Source organism: Phacochoerus africanus, chromosome 1 (genome assembly GCF_016906955.1).
Source record: "Phacochoerus africanus isolate WHEZ1 chromosome 1, ROS_Pafr_v1, whole genome shotgun sequence".
In the NCBI taxonomy this organism is placed as follows: Eukaryota; Metazoa; Chordata; class Mammalia; order Artiodactyla; family Suidae; genus Phacochoerus; species Phacochoerus africanus.
In genome coordinates, this window is record NC_062544.1 from 163,757,738 (window position 1) to 163,776,771 (window position 19,034).

Consider the following 19,034-nt stretch of genomic DNA (forward strand, 5'->3'; position numbering starts at 1 on the left):
GTGGGTCTGGTGTATTTTACTGAGTGTCACTCTGAACAATACACTGTGTTCCTGTGAAAGGCACTCCCTCCTCAAGGGGCCTCAGTGCTCCCTGAAGTGCTGTCTTTATTAGATGGTCTCTTACGTCCCACAGTGGATCTGGATTTCCTCAGGCATTTGGCAACTGATTATCCATTGTCTTCTATTGTTGTCTTGAGCTTTGCTTTTTTTTTTTTAAACATCTCAAACATTTATTGCTTGTTTTTTTTTTGTTTTTTTTTATTTTTTTTTTATTTTTATTTTTTTTAGGGCCGTACCCACAGCATATGGAGGTTCCCAGGCTAGGGTCAAATCGGAGCTGTAGCCACCGGCCTACACCAGAGCCACAGCAATGTGAGATCCGAGCCGAGTCTGACCTACACTACAGCTCTAGGCAACGCCGGATCCTTTACCCACTGAGCGAGGACAGGGATTGAACCTGTATCCTCATGGATGCTAGTCAGATTCACTTCCACTGAGCCACGATGGGAACTCCTCAAACATTTATACCACACAAGTTTTTTTGGAGGCCTAGGTGGATCACATACTTCTTTACATTCTTACAGGCCCTTGCAAAAAAAAAAAAGGTATTAAAAAGTACTTAAAAAGACAAAAAAATTAAAAAATAAAAAAGTACTTATATCTGTTATACTATTTCGTTATATATCAATGTGTCTAGCTAAGTTAGGCCTAGACTGAGCATTGTTGGGTTCAACTCTGAAGATTTATATTGCCTCAGAAAAGTGAACTAAAGGAAGTGTGTGTTACCACATCCTTTATTTTCCCTCTCTCTGCTGCATGTCAAAGAAGAAATACATGTTTCCTTTTTCTCTTGCATGAGCCTTCCTCAGTGGGCTCACACTGTCATCATGGTGGTCTTGAACCTGTAAAAGCTTGGGATGCTGGTCAGGTAGATGCCACTAGAAGGCTGGACTGCTACCATCATTATGAGACCTTACAGTAAGTACCTAGATATGCATTACTTGCTGTTCCTGACAGTTCTGGAAAGAAGTGTTAACTTTTACAGAACCTTTGCTCTTCCCACTAGAGTCAAGGGAGGAGTTCCCGTCGTGGCACACTGGTTAACAAATCCGACTAGGAACCATGAGGTTGTGGCTTCGATCTCTGGCCTTGCTCAGTGGGTTAAGGATCCGACATTGCCATGAGCTGTGGTGTAGGTTGCAGATGAGGCTCGGATCCCGCGTTGCTCTGGCTCTGGAATAGGCCAGAGCTACAGCTCCAATTCGACCCCTAGCCTGGGAACCTCCATATGCCGAGGGAGCGGCCCTAGAAAAGAAAAAAAGACAAAAAATAAATAAAGAATCAATGTGAGGCTGCTTGCCTCCTGGTTTTTTGGAACAATCTGAATTCATCATAAAGCCTTCTTGAAGTGGGGATTCTGTATTTCTCTCTGTGTGTGGGGTTTGCTATGTTTTGGTTGTGGAGGAGGTCTGCAACAAGACTGAGGAAAGGCATGAGTTGACACTGGATAGAGAAGTTGTGGTATGTCACACAGTGGAATACCAGGCATTACTGCCCTTCCAAACAGATCGCTATGTGCTGTCGAGGGAAAGATGTCCACATATATGTCATGTGGGGGGAAAGTTCAGTAGAATATGTGTAGCATGATCCCCTTTGTTTACGTGGTAATGTGCATGCTTTATAGCAATAGAATTTTCTAGAAGGAACTTTTCAGTGTGCCTCTGGGGAAAGGGAAAGGGCATCACTTTTTATTTTATATCTTTCTCTATTTAAATCAACTTTTTAAAAATCATAGAACATACATTACTTTCAAAACTTCAAGACCTGTTAAACAATCATGTGCCTCTGACTCTGGAGTAACTTTCTTTTTCCAAAATTTCTCTTAATAAACTCATTCCCATCTATGGATTTAACAATCCTATATCTACAAATGAATCCCAGATTTTTAATTCTAGGCCACATATACCTCTATCATCTGAACTCCAGCTCTGAATTTGTTCTTTGATGGATATTTTCCTCTAAACCTAGTATTGGCACCTGAAGTGCAATAATTGAAAACCTCTTTCTCCTGAACTGCTCCTCCTGTCTGCTCCCTGTTGGTCCAACTTCAAATGTTTTTTGGATTCATTCATCATTTCTACTACCTCATCACCTTCCACAAGGCAAAGGGATTGGAGCCCAATTCTGCCTGATTCCAAAGGTCCTCCTTCTTCTTTTTTTTTTTTTTTTTTTGTCTTTTTGCCATTTCTAGGGCTGCTCCCACAGCATATGGAGGTTCCCAGGCTAGGGGTCGAATCGGAGCTGTAGCCGCCAGCCTACGCCAGAGCCACAGCAATGCAGGATCTGAGCTGAGTCTGTGACCTACACTACACTCACGGCAATGCTGGATCCTTAACCCACTGAGCAAGGCCAGGGATCGAAGCCACAACCTCGTGGTTCCTAGTTGGATTCGTTAACCACTGAGCCACAACAGGAACTCCTAAAAGTCTTCCTTCTTAACCAGAAGCAAGCAATACATTAGCCCTGATTTTATGTCCCTAGATGAGCCATGGCATGGACAGATCCATGACTTGCTCAGATGAGCCTTTCTCATCCCCCTTTCTCCCCCCGAGCTCCCCCGGAAGAAACACTGGTGTTTTCCTCCTACTCACCTCTTCTGAGGAGAGGGCACTGCTTGCAGACTACGATGACCTTGGCACTCATGTTCTTGCCAGCCTGCTGAACTGCCAGATCTCCCTCTTTATAGATGTTGATGATCGAGATTGTGGCATGCAAACTCCCACCTCGAGGGATGGTGGTGATAACTGTGCCAGCCAAGACTGCAGAAGAAAACGTTTTTGAAATAACGGGACAGTGAAAGCAAATGTAAGAAGAATTGAAAAGAATGTATATTCCTCTAAGTTTCAGATAGGAAAGATTTTAATGTTAGAAAGAAGGCCCTGAGAGATTTTGATTCTGCCCCTTCGTCACCACAACTCAGGGTGAAAAAAGTCGTGGAGCTGTAATGCTACCCCAGTTGTTAGGCCTTGATACAGAAGAGAGAAAGCAAAATACCTGCCATATTGCAGTCAACTGCTGAGACAGGGACTCGTTCCACTGTTTTATCCAACATGTGGATAAATCACCAAGTAAGGAATGGACTCATGAGCCTCCATCTGTGAATACTCAACAGGAACTTCTATCTTTAGAAGCAATACCATACTAAGTGCATGGTGGGGCTTTGAGCCATGTAGATCTGAGTCCCCACGTCTGTGTGGTGAGCACCTTCCTTTCTGTGTCTCCCACTGGCTCATCTCTCCTTGAACTTTGATTCATCCTATAGATCCCCATCTCTAATCAACAGTAAATATCTGTCCTTTTTTCTTTTTTTTGGTCTTTTTGCCTTTTCTAGGGCCACTCCTGCGGCATATGGAGGTTCTCAGGCTAGGGGTCTAATCGGAGCTATAGCTGCAAGCCTTTGCCAGAGCCACAGCAACGCAGGATCTGAGCCGTCCACAGCTCACGGCAACACCGTATCTCACGGCAACGCCAGATCCTTAACCCACTGAGCAAGACCAGGGATCGAACCCGCAACCTCATGGTTCCTAGTCAGCTTCATTAACTACTGAGCCACGATGGGAACTCCAATATCTGTCTTTTTCTGGGTCTTTTATATTCTCTTTCTTATCCACCCTGTTGATCTCATTTAACAAGTATAGAGCTGGGGTACAAACACATTTTCTTCCTTAAAAAAAAAAAAACTAGTAAAATTCAGTTGCTTTTCATTACATAACTCTTTTTACTTTGAGACACTTAGAGAAAAAAAGTGTCATTTCTGAGAAAGAAGCTGTGTTTCTCAAAGGTGGGCTTTTGACATTTTGTCAGGGAGAGACTTGCAAGTGACGCATGACTTGCATGGAATGACTTTTTTATGAACCCTGTCCCTACCTAGAAAAACCAGAAGCACCCCTCAGTCATTGTGACAACCCCAACTTGCCTCTAAAGGATTGTTACCAATGCTGGTTGAGAACCAATGGGCCACTGGAGATAGTACTGGATCATTTTGCCGTGTGAGTGAGTCACAGTGGAATAAATTGGGCTTTGGACTTGGCTGCTATGACCCTTTGAGGATAAAGTGAGAACTCACTCCTTATATAGTGTGCAAAGCTTACAATGTCAGAATTCTTATCACGCTTTATTCTGATTTCCAGGGGTGAGTGTTCATTGCAAAATGTCGGTTGGTAGCTGAGTGAAATCAGAGGGCTCTGAAGGACAGGGAGGGAGATTTCCCCAAGCTCCTACAGAAGTGTTGCTCCCTGGATGTGGGAGCAATGACACCTGGTGCTATTGGTTTTCATGTTCCTGCCAGTTATTTGAATCTCAGCAAGCAAACTCCAGTAAGATTTAGAACCCTAGAGTCTTCAGTGTCTTCACATCTTCACTATAAAATGAACCCTCTGGGCTGCATTTACCACTTGGCATAAAAAAAGGCAAGGGAAGCCTCTTCCAGGAACTCCTTTGTTTTGGGTAATCTATTGAGGGTGCAGCAATTTTCTTTTCCTGAAATGACTTTTTTTTTTTCCCCATGGCTGCACCTGTAGCATATGGATGTTCCCAGACCAGGGACTGAATTCGAGCCACCGCTGAGAACTATGCCACAGATGCAACAACACCAGATCCTTTAACCCACTGGCCGGGCAGAGAACTGAACTCTCTGCAGTGACCTGAGTGGTTGCACAGTCAGATTCTTAACCACTGTGCCACAGCACGAACTCCTGATAAGACTTTTCTCAAACGTTCCTTTTAAATATAACTAACATAAGTAAACTCGATATCTTTTGCTCTTGAGTGGTTTTCACAGAAAGTGCAATTTTTTTAATTGGAAAAAACTTAGAAATTCTTTTTTTTTCTTTTTTGTCATTTTAGGGCTGCACCCACAGCATATGGAAGTTCCCAGGCTAGGGATCAAATCGGAGTTGTAGCTTCCGGCCTACACCACAGCCACAGCAATGCTAGATCTGAGCCACATCTGTGACCTACACCACAGCTCACAGCAACACCAGGTCCTTTAACCCAGTGATCGAGGTCAGGGATCAAACCCAAGTCCTTAAGAATGCTAGTCGGGTTTGAGCCACTGAACAAACCACCACGGGAAATCTCTGAAATTCTAAGTCATTAGGTAATATCTTCTCAGGTTCCAATTTATAAGTGTTTCCAAATGGATTTCAGATTTCCAAGTTTTAATTTAGTACTTTGGAAGGACACTACAAAGGAAATACTTGAATTTTTTCTGAGAGAGGCTAGTGTGGATATGTTTCTAATTTACTGAAGTTGAACTACAGATGTGTGAAAATATACTCAGGACGTGAAAATTATGTGAGAAAAAAAGGACACAGATTTTTTTTCAGGAAACCTGAGCCAGCCAGAACACATAGAGCGACAGCATCACATTCCAGGCATCAAATGATTAAGTTTATGTGGAAAAACGTCTTTTCTGCATAAGTCTTTTTCTCACTTGTGAAATCTAAAGCTTTGAATGGCATAAGTCAACATACTTTAGTGAGCAGGAAAATATTTTCTTGGGTAAATGAAGAGTGTAATTGACCCTGTACCATCACATTCAAGGCAATTCCTTTGAGATTAAGCATGCAGTTTTGGGTTTCTGAGGAAAACGGAAAGGCTGGGTTTTATTTCTTACCAAAGTTACTTGAACAATAATTGCTCTCTGGAGTCCCAGTCCGTTTACACTTTTGTTGACATAGGGCCATGGTGGGTTTAACACCTTAATTCAAAGAAGAAAGACATAAGATTCAGGAAAATGAATTCAAGCATAATTGATGTTTATCAATGTAAAATCCACCTGTATTTCTCTGAGCCACCAATCTGTCGTTGCGATGAAATAATTAAAACACACGCAAAGGAAATTTTTCATGCTACCAACTCCTGCTCTAATTTCCTCAGGGTAATGCAATACCCTCTGCTGATTTTAAACTTGAAATCAAAGATAACCCAAATTTAGCCCTATTCTCTTCTTCCTTTATATATAACTAACGCTATAACCAAAAATAGATAGAGCCTCACCTACCAGGCTTTGAAAAACCGAGTACAACAAACATGAGTGCAGGAGATACAGGTTAAAACTTTTCACTTTAGAAAAGGAATCTCGCCGGGTTCCCCTTGAGGGCGGAGGGAGCCTTCTTGGTGCACTTGAAATATACAATTGCCCAAAAGTGAGTAGTACAGGTTTGAAGGAGCACTGCTCACATGAAAAAGTGTGTTCTATCTCTAATTAGATGCTGCCATCACTAAACATTTTTTTTTTTGGAGCCTGTCATTGCCTATAAAGATGGAGACAAATTTAAAATTATAACTAAATAGATAAACACAGTGGTTCTCAATCCGAGGTGATTTTGTCTACTAGGTGACTTTTATGAATATCTGGAAATACTTTTGGTGACACTACTGGTATCTAGTGGGTCGGAAAACCAGGGACGCTGCTAAACATTCCACAGTGAACAAGACAGCCCCCAACAGCAAAGAATTATGTGGCCCAAAATGTAAACAGTGCCAAGGTTGAGAAACTGTGGGTTAACAAAATGAAAATATTTAACCTTCAATATCATCATTAAAAATGTTTCCAAGGTATTTGCTAATGATTCACTTATATGTGGCAAGATGCTAGGAAGAACAAAACAAAACAATTGTCACAGAACTGTATGTGTTGGGTAAGAATCTGCAATTGTAATATTGCCCTTTTAAAGATGTTCTGCTAACTCCTCTGTGAATTTACTCTGAATATGTACCCCTGCTTAACTCCCCAAAGGGTGCAAAGTGCATTACAATATTAAAACATACACAACTGGATTTCCCACCGTGGTGCAGTGGGTTAAAAAGCTGACTGCAGCAGCTTGGTTCAGAGCTGTGGCTCGGATTCAATCCCTGGCCTGGGAACATAGATATGCCACAGGTACAGCCATAAAAAAATAATAAAATATACATGATTTAATGTTAAAATATACATAACAGCAAATATATACGTGTGTGTGTGTGTGTGTGTGTTTGTGTGTGTGTGTATAAAAGAATGAGAGAATGCTCAGAAAGCATTTAGAGGGGATACTGTTCCAGGAGTTGAGGACCTAAATTTACCTAATTCACTGGGTCAAAAGGTAGTAGTTAGTGGCTCCCCTGTCTGATGGGAGAGCATCTCTTTACCTGGACCCCTGGAAACCAGCTCCTTCTCAGCCTCAGAGCATTGGTCTGCAGGATGGGTGGGCATTCTACGCACCTCCTTCTCTCCCTTTGGCACCTTCCTGCTCTCTTGCCTTTATGCCATCAGTTACCCCAGCCCAACCCTCCTCATCTTACTGTCCTCTCTCTGCCCCTGCACTCCCCAGCAGGTCTCTGGCTCTCAGCCTCCTCTCCATGTGCCCCTGTGACCTTCTGGATGGGTCCTCCCTCCTTGGGAACAATCCTTACACGTCCCTGAGAGATGGTCCCTCTGCTCCATCTCCATCTCTCAGCCCCAGGCTCACATGTCCTCCTGCTGATGTCCTGTCACCAATCTCTCAGATGTAGACAGCCTGTTTTCCAGTACAGCCTGCTCTCTCCCCAGCTTATTTATTTACTCTCGGACTCTCATGATGACTTGTTTTTCTATGTTTAGAGGTTCAACACATTGACCCCTCTCATTTCCCCCACTCCATCAATCCTGGCCCGTCTTTACTTCCTTAGTTATTCCCTTAGTTTCCGTGGTCCAATAGTTCAGTCATTTTCTTGACAGTACCTTAAACTCCCCTTTCTTCTGTCCTTCAGCCCTGTAGGAGCCTCTGCTTTTTTTTTTTTTTTTCTTCCCCCTGTGTCTGCACTCAGACAGTGGAAAATCAGATCTGAGGCAGAAACTAGTGTGATAAAAATGAGTTAAGTTTGATATGTTTTAATTTAAATATCTAGCTGTTGCAAAATATGAGGAGATAGTTACAAATTCATGATTGCAATTTCAGAGAAAGTTCAGGACTGGAGGTAAAAGCTGGGGAACCACATGGGCACAGACTCCAAAGAATAAGACCAACAGGGTCCTCTGAGATGAGCTGGAGAAGCACTGCTGCAACATGGGGCAGTACGATTCCAGGCCACAAGGTGGCACACTTGTGGAGTGCTCAGAAAAATCTGTCCTACAAATGCCTGTTCTCAGTGACAAGAGCCCTACCTGGGTACCAGCGGGAGATGGTAGGCAATAAAGGGTTATTTCAACCTATTTCACATCGTAATCATAGATCCTTCCCACTTTTTTTCTCCTCCCTGGATTTAGATTTTGAGATCTGAGGCCTGAAATCCTGGTGGGTACAGGTGACAGGGTATAGAGATAAAGCACAGGGACCTACTCCTGTGTCTCCATTTCTTGGTTCATACCCAGACCAAAGTTTCCCAGCTGGGTTCTAATAATTCATCAAATATTTTTGTTTTATTCCAATTTGAAAAAATAATATATTTTTGTATGACACATTTTGGAGCACACCAGGAAAAAAAAAGTCCAAATACTAGCAGATGTGAAAATAGGCAAGTATCAGGGTCCTAAAACTCTAACCTAAAATGTTGCAGTTCTTTGTAATAAAAACATAATTTTGTAAGTTCTAGGGAAGAAAAATTAGGCTTATGATGACCTGTGCCTATAATAGGGTTCCTAATATTTTTAAGTGACCATAATTCTCTTAGACAACATTTAAAAAGTATTAGCTTGTAAGCATTCTTACACTTTTTTTTTTGTCTTTTGTCCTTTTAGGGCCGTACTCGTGGCATATGGAGGTTCCCAGGCTAGGGGTCTAATCGGAGCTGCAGCTGCTGGCCTACAGCCTAGGAACAGCCACAGCAACGCCAGATCCAAGCAGTGACTGACAGCTCACGGTAACACTGGATCCTTAACCCACTGAATGAGGCCAGGGGTCAAACCTGCAACCTCATGGTTCCTAGACGGATTCGCTCCTGCTCTGCCACAACGGGAACTCCCATTCTTACACTTTTACTTTACACTTATACTTTTCTTTCATTAATGGAATCATATTTTTCTCTTACCTAAGTTTTCATCTTTATTTAACTGATTTTAGTTTCCAGTATTTTCCTCTAATTTACACTTTTTTTTTCTACTTCAGAAGAATTATTCTTATACTCCTCAAATTTGTGTACAAATTTCAGAAGAGAAAACTTACTTGTAGTCACAGGGTAGGTGGTGGTAACAGGCGGTGCTATAGTTGTTGGCAATTTTTTTGGCCTGAATTTGTAGTGACCAATAAATCCATCTGCAGTTAAACTTAAGTCTGATAAAAACTGAATGAGAAGTTCATTTCTCTCAGATACAATTGGCCTAAAAGAAAAACAAATTTTAAATGTATATATATTTAAAAGTTTAAGTGGCATCTCTCTGAAATGTAGAATCTTCTAGCTTTCCATCAATTTCTGAGAATAGATTACTCTGATTAAACTGAAAAGCTGTACTTAAAAAGGTGAGTCTTAATCTGCTCAGCATTATTGTTAATAGCTAACATTTACTGAATATTTGCTCATTTAGGCATTGTGCTTTATGCAAACTGTCAAATTCTATCTTCACAACTAAACCCTATTGTTACGATCCCCTGTTTATGGGATAGGTAATTGAAGATGGGAGAGTTTGAGCAATTTGTCCAAGGCACTCAGCTGTTATGTGCAACAGTCAAGATTCAAACCCAGGACTAAGTGACTCTAGAGATGGTGACAGACATTGGGACCGATGTAAACACTGAAGCTGCAGCTGGTTCTTCACGAGCACCCTGGGGATAAGAAAGCCATGCAGGGTTTAATGGGACTTTCATTTCATTTTTAAGTTTTTGTTGTTTTTTTTTTTTCTGCATCCACAGCATGCAGAAGTTCTGGGGCCATGTATTGAACCCATGCCATAACAGTGACCCAAGCCCCAGCAGCAACAACATCAGATCCTTAACCTGCTATGCCACCAGGGAACTCCTAATGAGAGTTCTTACACATGCTGCAAATGAAAACATTTCTGCTTATAATCTGGGAAGCAAAATGCTATGAAGGAGAAACAGAAAGTGACTACTCTGTTGTGGTCATGAGCACCATTAAGAATTCTCATTTTGAAGTTATTTCAGGAGCTCCCGTCGTGGCTCAGTGGTTAACAAATCTGACTAGGAACTGTGAGGTTGTGGGTTGAGGATCCAGTGTTGCTGTGAGCTGTGGTGTAGGTCCCAGACGTGGCTCAGATCCTGCTGTGGCTATGGCATAGGCCGGCAGCTACGGCTCCAATTAGACCCCAAGCCTGGGAACCTCCATATGCTGCTGCAAGTGCGGCCCTAAAAAGACAAAAGACAAAAAAAAAAAAAGTTATTTCAGAGGCATGCTGGTTAGTTGGTACTAAAGATTTAATGGCGAGTATAACTGAGGCTCAGAAGCTCTCTGAACTCTTAGGGGATAGCTAGATTATACAAGAGCGTAGTTTCGTTTACTCTTTGGCTATTGCTATTTAAACCTTGGTTTAAAAATGCTGTTTGGCTAATTTTATTCTAAAACTATTGAATTCAGAAATAGAAAAAGTTAAAGTTATTTAATTGGGTTAACTGGTGGCTCAGCTAAACTCCTTTTTTGAAGCATCTTCTCAACTGAACCACTATTTTTTTCCCCCCCAACCGAACCGCTTCTTAGGCATCATGGACAGTAACTAATGAGGCAACTCTTCCCCCACCTACCAGCTGAGCACAGTGGGTTAGGGGAGGTTACCTCTGGACTTGACAGAACCTGTTAGAAAAACTGCAGAATCTTTTCTATCCTGAAGGTTATTGTCTTTTGAACCAAAGGATGAGCAAACCTAAGAGCAAGCCTTGTGACCTACATTTAGAGTTTCAGTCACAAAAGTGACCAAGTTCATTTAAATAAAGCTTCTGAGAATCAAGCCTTTAATAGAAATAGTTTATCTTGCTTTGGAAAACACATTCTATTAAATAAATACAATGTGCATGAGAACTACATACAATGTACCATACAACTACAATAACAAATAAGATATGTCAATCTTGTTTAGATGATGAAATTACCAAAAGCACTTACTATAAAGCAGCAAAGAAAACCAAGAGCCAATCAGGTCAGCCTTCTAGACATGCTGTTATAATTATAGTGATCATTCACTGCCTGTGCTATGAACTAATCTTGGAAGCGCTATATTGGAAGCTGAATTTTCTCAGGGAAGAGTATTTTAGTAACAAAGTTATATTTTAGTTATGCTGCTACTGAGCTTTAGTATGAATGTGACAGAATCACAGCACCATAAATATACTGAGGGCCAAGTATTGCATCTGCAAATTAATGTTACAAACCACTAGCAAGGCAAGAGGAAACCTCATTTGGACCCACTCCCCACTGGCACACCCTAGGAATGAGGATGCTGTTTTGTCTTACAGAGCCGGGTATGTGAGTTGTCTCTGCTTTGTCATCTCACAGCCTTTCTCTTCCTCAGTCACCACAGCCAACCAGTCACCATGTCCTGCCAATTCTGCCTCATAAATACTCCTTCATCTATCTCCTCTTCAGCTCTACTACTAAAGCTGTACCTGGACCACTGCCACAGCCTCCTCACCAGCCTCCCTGCTCCTCTTTCTAGGACGGGGGTTCTAGAGGCACTGGTCCTGTCACTTCCCCTAACTGCACTTGGAGGGCTCCCATGTGGAGCCCAACTCAACCCCCAGCCTCCTCTCTCTCTGGGCCCCCACTCAAAGTTTAGTCTCCAGAAGAACATATATTTCCCCTGTGTATCTTTACTTTTATTTTTCTTTTTTTCAGGACCACACCCATGGCATATGGAAATTCCCAGGCTAGGGGTTGAATTGGGGCTGCAGCTGCCAGCTGCAACCCACACCACAGCCATGGCAATAAGGGGTCCAAGCTGCATCTGCAACCTACACCACAGCTCACAGCAATGCTGGATCCTTAACCCACTGAGCGAGGCCAGGGATCGAACCTGCATCCTCATGGATGCTAGTCAGGTTCATTACCGCTGAGCCATGATGGGAACTCCTCCCCTGTGTATCTTTACTGACTAGTCCCCTCTGCTTGTCTGTCCCCCCATGTGCCTCTAACTCAACTCTTCCTTCAAGATTCAGATTCGAGAGACATAATCTCCTCCCTAAAACCTCTCCTGACCTCCCTACTTCTTGTCCCAGCTGGTCCAAAGGACTCCTTGTCAGAAATCCAACCAGGACACCCTTTACCCATCTGCCCATTTACCTGTCTGCCTTGCTTTGGTGCCTCCCACTACTTGCCTCTGTATCTTCTATTTATCTTTGTGTTCCATGTGCACGCCACATGCCTGGGGTGTAATAAGTGTCTCTGAACTGACTTCATTAGTATTGTCTTGAATCAGGCACAGCAGTGATGAAGTGATGTCCCACCAACCACTACTCTCCCCCCACCGCCCCCCCAAGTCACACATTTAACGGGGGGAGGGGAAGCTCCCCAATTGGGTTTTCTCATTTTCTGTACTGCCCTATGCCTCAGGTTCCCTGACAAGAGAAAAATATTCCTCTGGTCAAAGTGTGAGTTGGTGGGCTGATGGTCCAGCTACTCTAGGCATTGTCTCGGAAGTGAGTGATGCTCAACAGCCCCTCCCCCATCACCCCTCCCCCACCCTCTGGAGGCAACCAGGACCTTGAGTTTTGTGCTACTCCTCTCCCTTCCTTTACCTGCAGATTTACCTATACACAGGCATCATGAAACAATGTATTCCATAAGTTCGCATCCTTTTAAACTTCACATAAATGAAAGGATACTGTGTCTTTAAAATTTTTTTTTTACCCTCAATAACTGTGAGATTCTTGTTCTGTGTTCACTGATGTATACTGTGAGCTATAACAGAACTTAACTCTTCTCTTGTTGATCAACAGTGAGCAGTTTACTGCCCCCCCCCCATTAAAACAGCACTAATGAGAACATGCTTGGATATGTCTTGTGATGCACATGGACTAAAGCGTCCTTGGTGGACACCCCAGGAAGGCCAGGTGTACAACCTACAGTAGGTGAGAGGACATAAGCTCATGTTCAATTTTATCAGATATTGCTAAACTGATTTCCAATTTACACACTCAAAGATTTATTCACTATACAGCTTCCTTCTTTGGGGGATGTCTTTCCACGTCTTTTGCCCATTTTTTCAACTGAGTTATTGTCTTTTCCTTAATTTTTAAGATAGCTTGATATGTTCTGGAACCTAGACCTAGGTCTTTGTCAAATATGGCAAATGTTTAACAAATATCTGTTTCCCTTCTGTACCTTCTCTTTTCCCTCTCTTTAAGGTGTATTTGATAGGCAGAAATTCTCATTTAAGTTGCTCATTTAAGGAGTTCCCGCTGTGGCTCAGTGGAAACCAATCTGACTAGTATCCATGAGAACACAGGTTCGATCCCCGGCCTTGCTCAGTAGGTCAGGGATCTGGAGTTGCCGTGAGCTATGGTGTAAGTTGTAGACTTGACTCAGATCTGGTGTTGCTGTGGCTGTGGTGTAGGCCAGCGGCTATAGCTCCCATTTGAACCCTAGCCTGGGAACTTCCATATGCTGTGGGTGCAGCCCTAAAAACCAAAAAAAAAGAAGTTTCTTATTTAAGTTCCCAATCCATTTGTAATTGATTTTTGTGTGATATAGATATGAATATAATTCTTTTTTCCTATATGAACCAAAACTGTCCCTACATCCTTTTTCAATAGGGCCCTCCTTTATCTGCTCACCATCTGTGTGTCTCTGAGATGTATTCAATCTGCAGAAACAGATTGGCCTCTCTTTGGTGTTTTAAAATTTTTCTCTCTTTCTGTTAAAACCACACTGTCTTGAGAGGGATAAATTAGGAGTATGGGAGTAACATACACACACTATTCTATATAAAATAGATAACTAAACATGCAGTACGTTTCAGGCTTGCCTGGTGACAATGACCAATAGTATGGAAGCATAAAGCCCCAAGTCCAGGACAGATCCCTGATCACATAAAATCACTGGATCTGTGGGAATCTTCCACATTTCCTCATCTTCATTTGCAATAATCAACCCCCTGATTTTCGCTCAGAATTTTTCTCACTCTACTGTGATGCTTGACGTCATCTTTGCAGGGCAGTGAAGTACCTGGGCCCTGGCTCAGCATCTGCCTCTGGGGCATCACCATCTCTGCTTTGGTTTCTCTTTGGGTGCCGAGGCCTCTCTCTACACTCCCATTAATGTTGCTTGGTCCCTGGGTTGGCTACTGTCTGTGTTGGTGCTGTAAGGCATGCATCCCACTGCCACAGAACTCAGGGATTTGTGAACAAAAAACCCAACACAAAACCTTCCAGAAGATACAGTATAATAGGACAGCTTAATGAGACACAAGGTTTGGGCCCCTAAAATATTAACGAATTAAAACAGGTGCTACTAGAAAAGGCTGAAAAAAAAAAAGACACACAAAAAAATTGAAAAATAATGAATAAAACAGGTGCTACTTACGCCGGGGGGCTGTCGCCACAATACTTCCCAATTCTTTCCGCGTCATTGATCTCCCCACCGTTGAACACAGCCACGTAATCATACCGGCAGTAGTTGTCACGCTCAACATCAAACTTCTCAAACTCTAATTCTATAAGCTTTTGTGAGAGCACAAAATTAGAATTGTCAAAGGAGCCTTGCAGAATAACCTCAAACAGACTTCTTCCTCTCCCCAGATTTGCAAGGTACCATGATTTTCCTTAGTAAAAATAATTTTTAAAAAAGTATCCACTTTGTTCAAATTTTTCTTCTTTTGTTTTCATACTTTTTCTTTACCTAACAAAACTGTGGTATTCTTTTGCTTTCATTTTTAATCACTCTAAAAGATCGTGTTAAGCCTGGAACAACACTAGTTGAGACCTTAAGCTTGAAAACTCTGATCACTTAACAGCTAACAAAGTAGAGAAACACTACATAATCCCAGGAAACTCTGTTAAGACCTTTTTTTTTTTTTTTTTTTTTTGCTTTTTAGGGCTGTACCCATGGCATATGGAAGTTCCCAGGCTAGGGGTCAAATCGGACCTGCAGCTGCTGGCCTACGCCACAGCCACACCAGATCCAAATTGGAGCCACTTCTGCAACTTACACTGCACCTTAGGGCAACACCAGATCCCTAACCTACTGAGCGGGGCCAGGGATCAAACCCGTGTATTCATGGCTACTAGTCAGGCTGGTTATTGCCGAGCTGCAATGGGAACTCCCCCCCTTTTTCCTATGTTAAGACTTAAATTGGGTTTGTGTTGGAGTGGGAAGGGAGCTTTATACCAACTTCATTCTTCTCTAGAAGAAAACTAATAGAAGTACAAAATTACTGTCTACGATGTCCTCCATTGCAGTGTGTGTTGGAGTGTGGCGTGAGTGTATGTGTTTGAGTGGGTGAGAGCAGTGGACACAGCTGTCCTACTTTTGAGGGAAAGAGACTAACATTCCCATCACATGTAAAGAAGTCAAATTCTTTAGGACCAGAGGTTCAGGAAAGTGGGAATTGATTATGACGTTTTCTGGAAGTTGGTCTGAAAAATGTGCTGGCTAGAGCTCTCACTGTGGCTCATCGGGTTAAGAACCCAACATAGTTTTCGTGATGATGCGGGTTTGATCCCTGGCCTCACTCAGTGGGTTAAGGATTCAGCGTTGCCATAAGCTGCAGCATAGGTCACTGATGCAGGAGATCCCACGTTGCTGTGGCTGTGGTGTAGGCCAGTGGCTGCAGGTCCATTTCTCTAGCCATATGCCACGGGTGCAGCCATAAAAAGAAGGAAAAAGGGAAAATGTGCCTGCCAAGCACAGTCTCTTGGTGATATGGTAGATTTTTGGGAGGCTGCATAGAAGCATGGATAAACAAAGTCCGAGTTAGATTTCCAAAATATTTCTTTATTTTTTGCACTGGTACCAATAACAGCATTCTAAATTATTCAAGTCGACAGGAAGTTTTGATCAAAGAGGCAATCATTCCCTTTTATAGGCAGATTTTTCGAGAGTACCTCCAGAGTGTGAATCAAAGGATGTCTCACTGGGTTCATAAATATTCCTGGCACCCAGATGATTGGTCCCTACTCTTGCTGGGTAGTAGGTGAACAGGCAACCCTTCCTGATGCTCATGGAAGGTAATAACTCTATTAGGACAGGCACATTGTTATCAGCTATTAGCTAACAAAGACTCAGTGATCTGAGTGACATAATAGCAATGACATCACAGAGAGACACAAAGGTAAATTTTGGCTTCAAACTTAATTGCTAAATATCTACATATCTGCCAACTTAAAAAAAAAAAACTGGCACCAGTGATGGGTGAATAATAGCTTATTCATACTTAACACTGCTTTAAATATTTCTGGAGTTCCTGGTGGCCTGGCAGTTAAGGATCCAGCTTTGTCACTGCAGTGGTTCTGGTTGCTACTGTGGCACAGGTTGGATCCCTAGCTGGGAACTTCTGCATACTAGGCACATGACCAATAAAATAAAATAAAATATCTCTTCTTTGGATCCTATAACTTCTCACAAGTTAGTAATAAAATGCTTTCCAGGTTAGTAAAAAATTGGCTAAACTTGTTCTACTTAGAAATTAGTCACATATCGACTTCTGCAAAGGAAATAAAAGTAGGAGGTAAAGGCAAAAGAAAAAAAATGAGTTTTTAATAGAAGAAAATGCCTATAGATTTACATAGAAATTACCTAGGACCTAACTTTCTCATATTATTTTTTGAATTTGGACAGAGTTTCCAGTGATTTCGGACATTACAACCATGATTAAAAATTCAATTGGCTGAAGCGAAAAGTCACATAAATAAAACCCCTATTAAAATTTAAATAACCAAAAAATGGACAAAAAGATACTAAATTGTAATCTGCAAGTATAACCAAATTGAAATTATTTAATCTAACATAATTACAAATAGAGAGAAGTGATCAGTACCATCTCAAGAATTACACAATGGCTTGAATGTTTGAGAAATTTAATTTTTAAATGTTATTTAAACTATAAAATGTTCAAGAGATTTATCAACTCTCATTATCAAATAAATGAACATATTTTTTCCTCTTAAAAATAAAATTGAGTTTTGAGATTATGATCAAAGTGTGTGTGTGTGTGTGTGTGTGGATGCTCAAATCACTAACATGGATGGAACATGTGCCTGAACAATTTTTTTTTTTTTTTGTCTGTTGTCCTTTTAGGGCCACACCAGCGGCACATGGAGGTTCCCAGGCTAGGGGCCTAATTGGAGCTGTTGCTGCCGGCCTATGACACAGCCACAGCCACGCCTAATCCAAGCCATGTCTGCGACCTACACTATAGCTCACGGCAATTCCGGACCCTATAACCCACTGAGTGAGGCCTGGGATCGAATCTGCAACCTCTTGGTTCCTAGTCAGATTCATTTCTGCTGCACCACGATGGGAACTCCAATATGCCTGAACAATTTTCTATTAAATAAATAAATGGCAAATAGTATTTGTGTAATAAGCAAGAAAAAGATCAGTTTAGAAGTTTCTAAAAAGTAATATCATAATGCTCACCTTTAAAATCTGTAATGTCTGTAATAATAACAATTTTTTAAAAGTGATTTTCAAAACTCTACAACACAGGTCTGGTATAGTCCCATGCTAAGTTCTGACCTGCAATTAATACCTGAAAGTGGTCCCTGGAAAGGGTAAAAATACATATAACCACCAACTAATACACAGTGGAAAACTAGACTGTTTCTGTTGATTGTTTTAGAGCAATGAATAGTTATTTGTGGAAAAGCTGCACAAATTTTATTTTATTTTGTTTTATTTTTTCTTTTTAGGGCTGTGGCATATGGAAGTTCCCAGACTAGGGGTCAAATCAGAGCTGCACCTGCCAGCCTACACCACAGCCACAGCAATGCCGTTCCAAGCCACATCTGTGACTTATGCCACAGCTTGCGGCAACACCGGATCCTTAACCCACTGAGCGAGGCCAGGGATCGAATCTGCGTCCTTGTGGATACTAGTCAAGTTCTTAATCCACTGAGCCACAAGGGGAACTCCTGCACAAATTTTACTCTATTTTTAAATTTTATTTATTTTTGGCCACACCTACAACATGTGGAAGTTCCAAGACCAGGGATCGAACCCACATTACAGCAATGACCTGAGCCACAGCAGTGACAATGCCAGATTCTTAACCTGTTGAGCCACCACGGAATTCCACAAATTTTATTTTAAACAAACAAACAAAACCACCCAAACAAACAAATCCAAACACCACAGAGGACACCAACTTTCACATGAGACATTTTGTTCTTAGAAAAGATGATGTGGTGTGTTTACACTGGTTTTGGTAAAGCAAAATGTTCAGTCTGTTTTTGATTTGGTGACTAGGAGGGCTATTATCAGGACCTGATACTTGGTGAGCAAATGGTAACCCGAGGTTACATGTGCTTGGGGATTTGTCACTGCTGCTTATAACCCCAGGCTTACATCTTCCACAGGGTTGAACCATCTCATGTGGGATTTGCTTACCCTTTGTATTTCAAAACTATTTTCATAATTATACATCTGCAATCTGAAGCTAAATTCATGATTTTGCAAGTCAAACAGAACAAAGGCCATTTTAATCTGGGTTTTTGCATGACCTCCTCACCCTGTATCCTTAGCCATTCACACCATCTGGGCAATTCACACATGCGAACTTTCTTCATATTTTCAGGGAATCTCACCTGATTCTTTGGGGCTACTATGTGCCACACACACGCGACTCCTGCAGGGTAATCACGGTCTGGCCAGTTGGGGGTTTTGAAAGAGCCGGAAGGTCTTTCAAGGCGTCCTCCACAATACTGATCCCCTGAAGTTATTAAAAATGCAGAAAAAAATCCAAGTTTATGGCAATGCAAATGTATGGAAATTAGGGATTTGGAATATTGATAGTCTAGTAAATAAAGGCAATGGGAGAAGCTCTTAAATTTTCTCTTTAATAAGTGATTACAAAAAAAAAAGTGATTACATAGTCTCCCCTACACACACACATACATACATACACACCCTGCATC

General features: G+C 41.8%; 1 protein-coding gene across 1 annotated transcript in view; it reads right to left on the bottom strand.

The window, feature by feature from the left end:
- Positions 1–19,034, bottom strand: part of PCOLCE2 (procollagen C-endopeptidase enhancer 2) — an 82,525-nt gene that overhangs the window by 828 nt on the left and 62,663 nt on the right. Inside the window, exons 4-8 of the mRNA XM_047783985.1 lie at positions 18,705–18,829; positions 14,485–14,621; positions 9,183–9,337; positions 5,678–5,761; positions 2,652–2,819 (exon numbers count right to left, since the gene is read on the bottom strand). Coding sequence (XP_047639941.1) covers positions 2,652–2,819; positions 5,678–5,761; positions 9,183–9,337; positions 14,485–14,621; positions 18,705–18,829 — 669 coding nt within the window. The remainder of the gene's footprint in view (positions 1–2,651; positions 2,820–5,677; positions 5,762–9,182; positions 9,338–14,484; positions 14,622–18,704; positions 18,830–19,034) is intronic.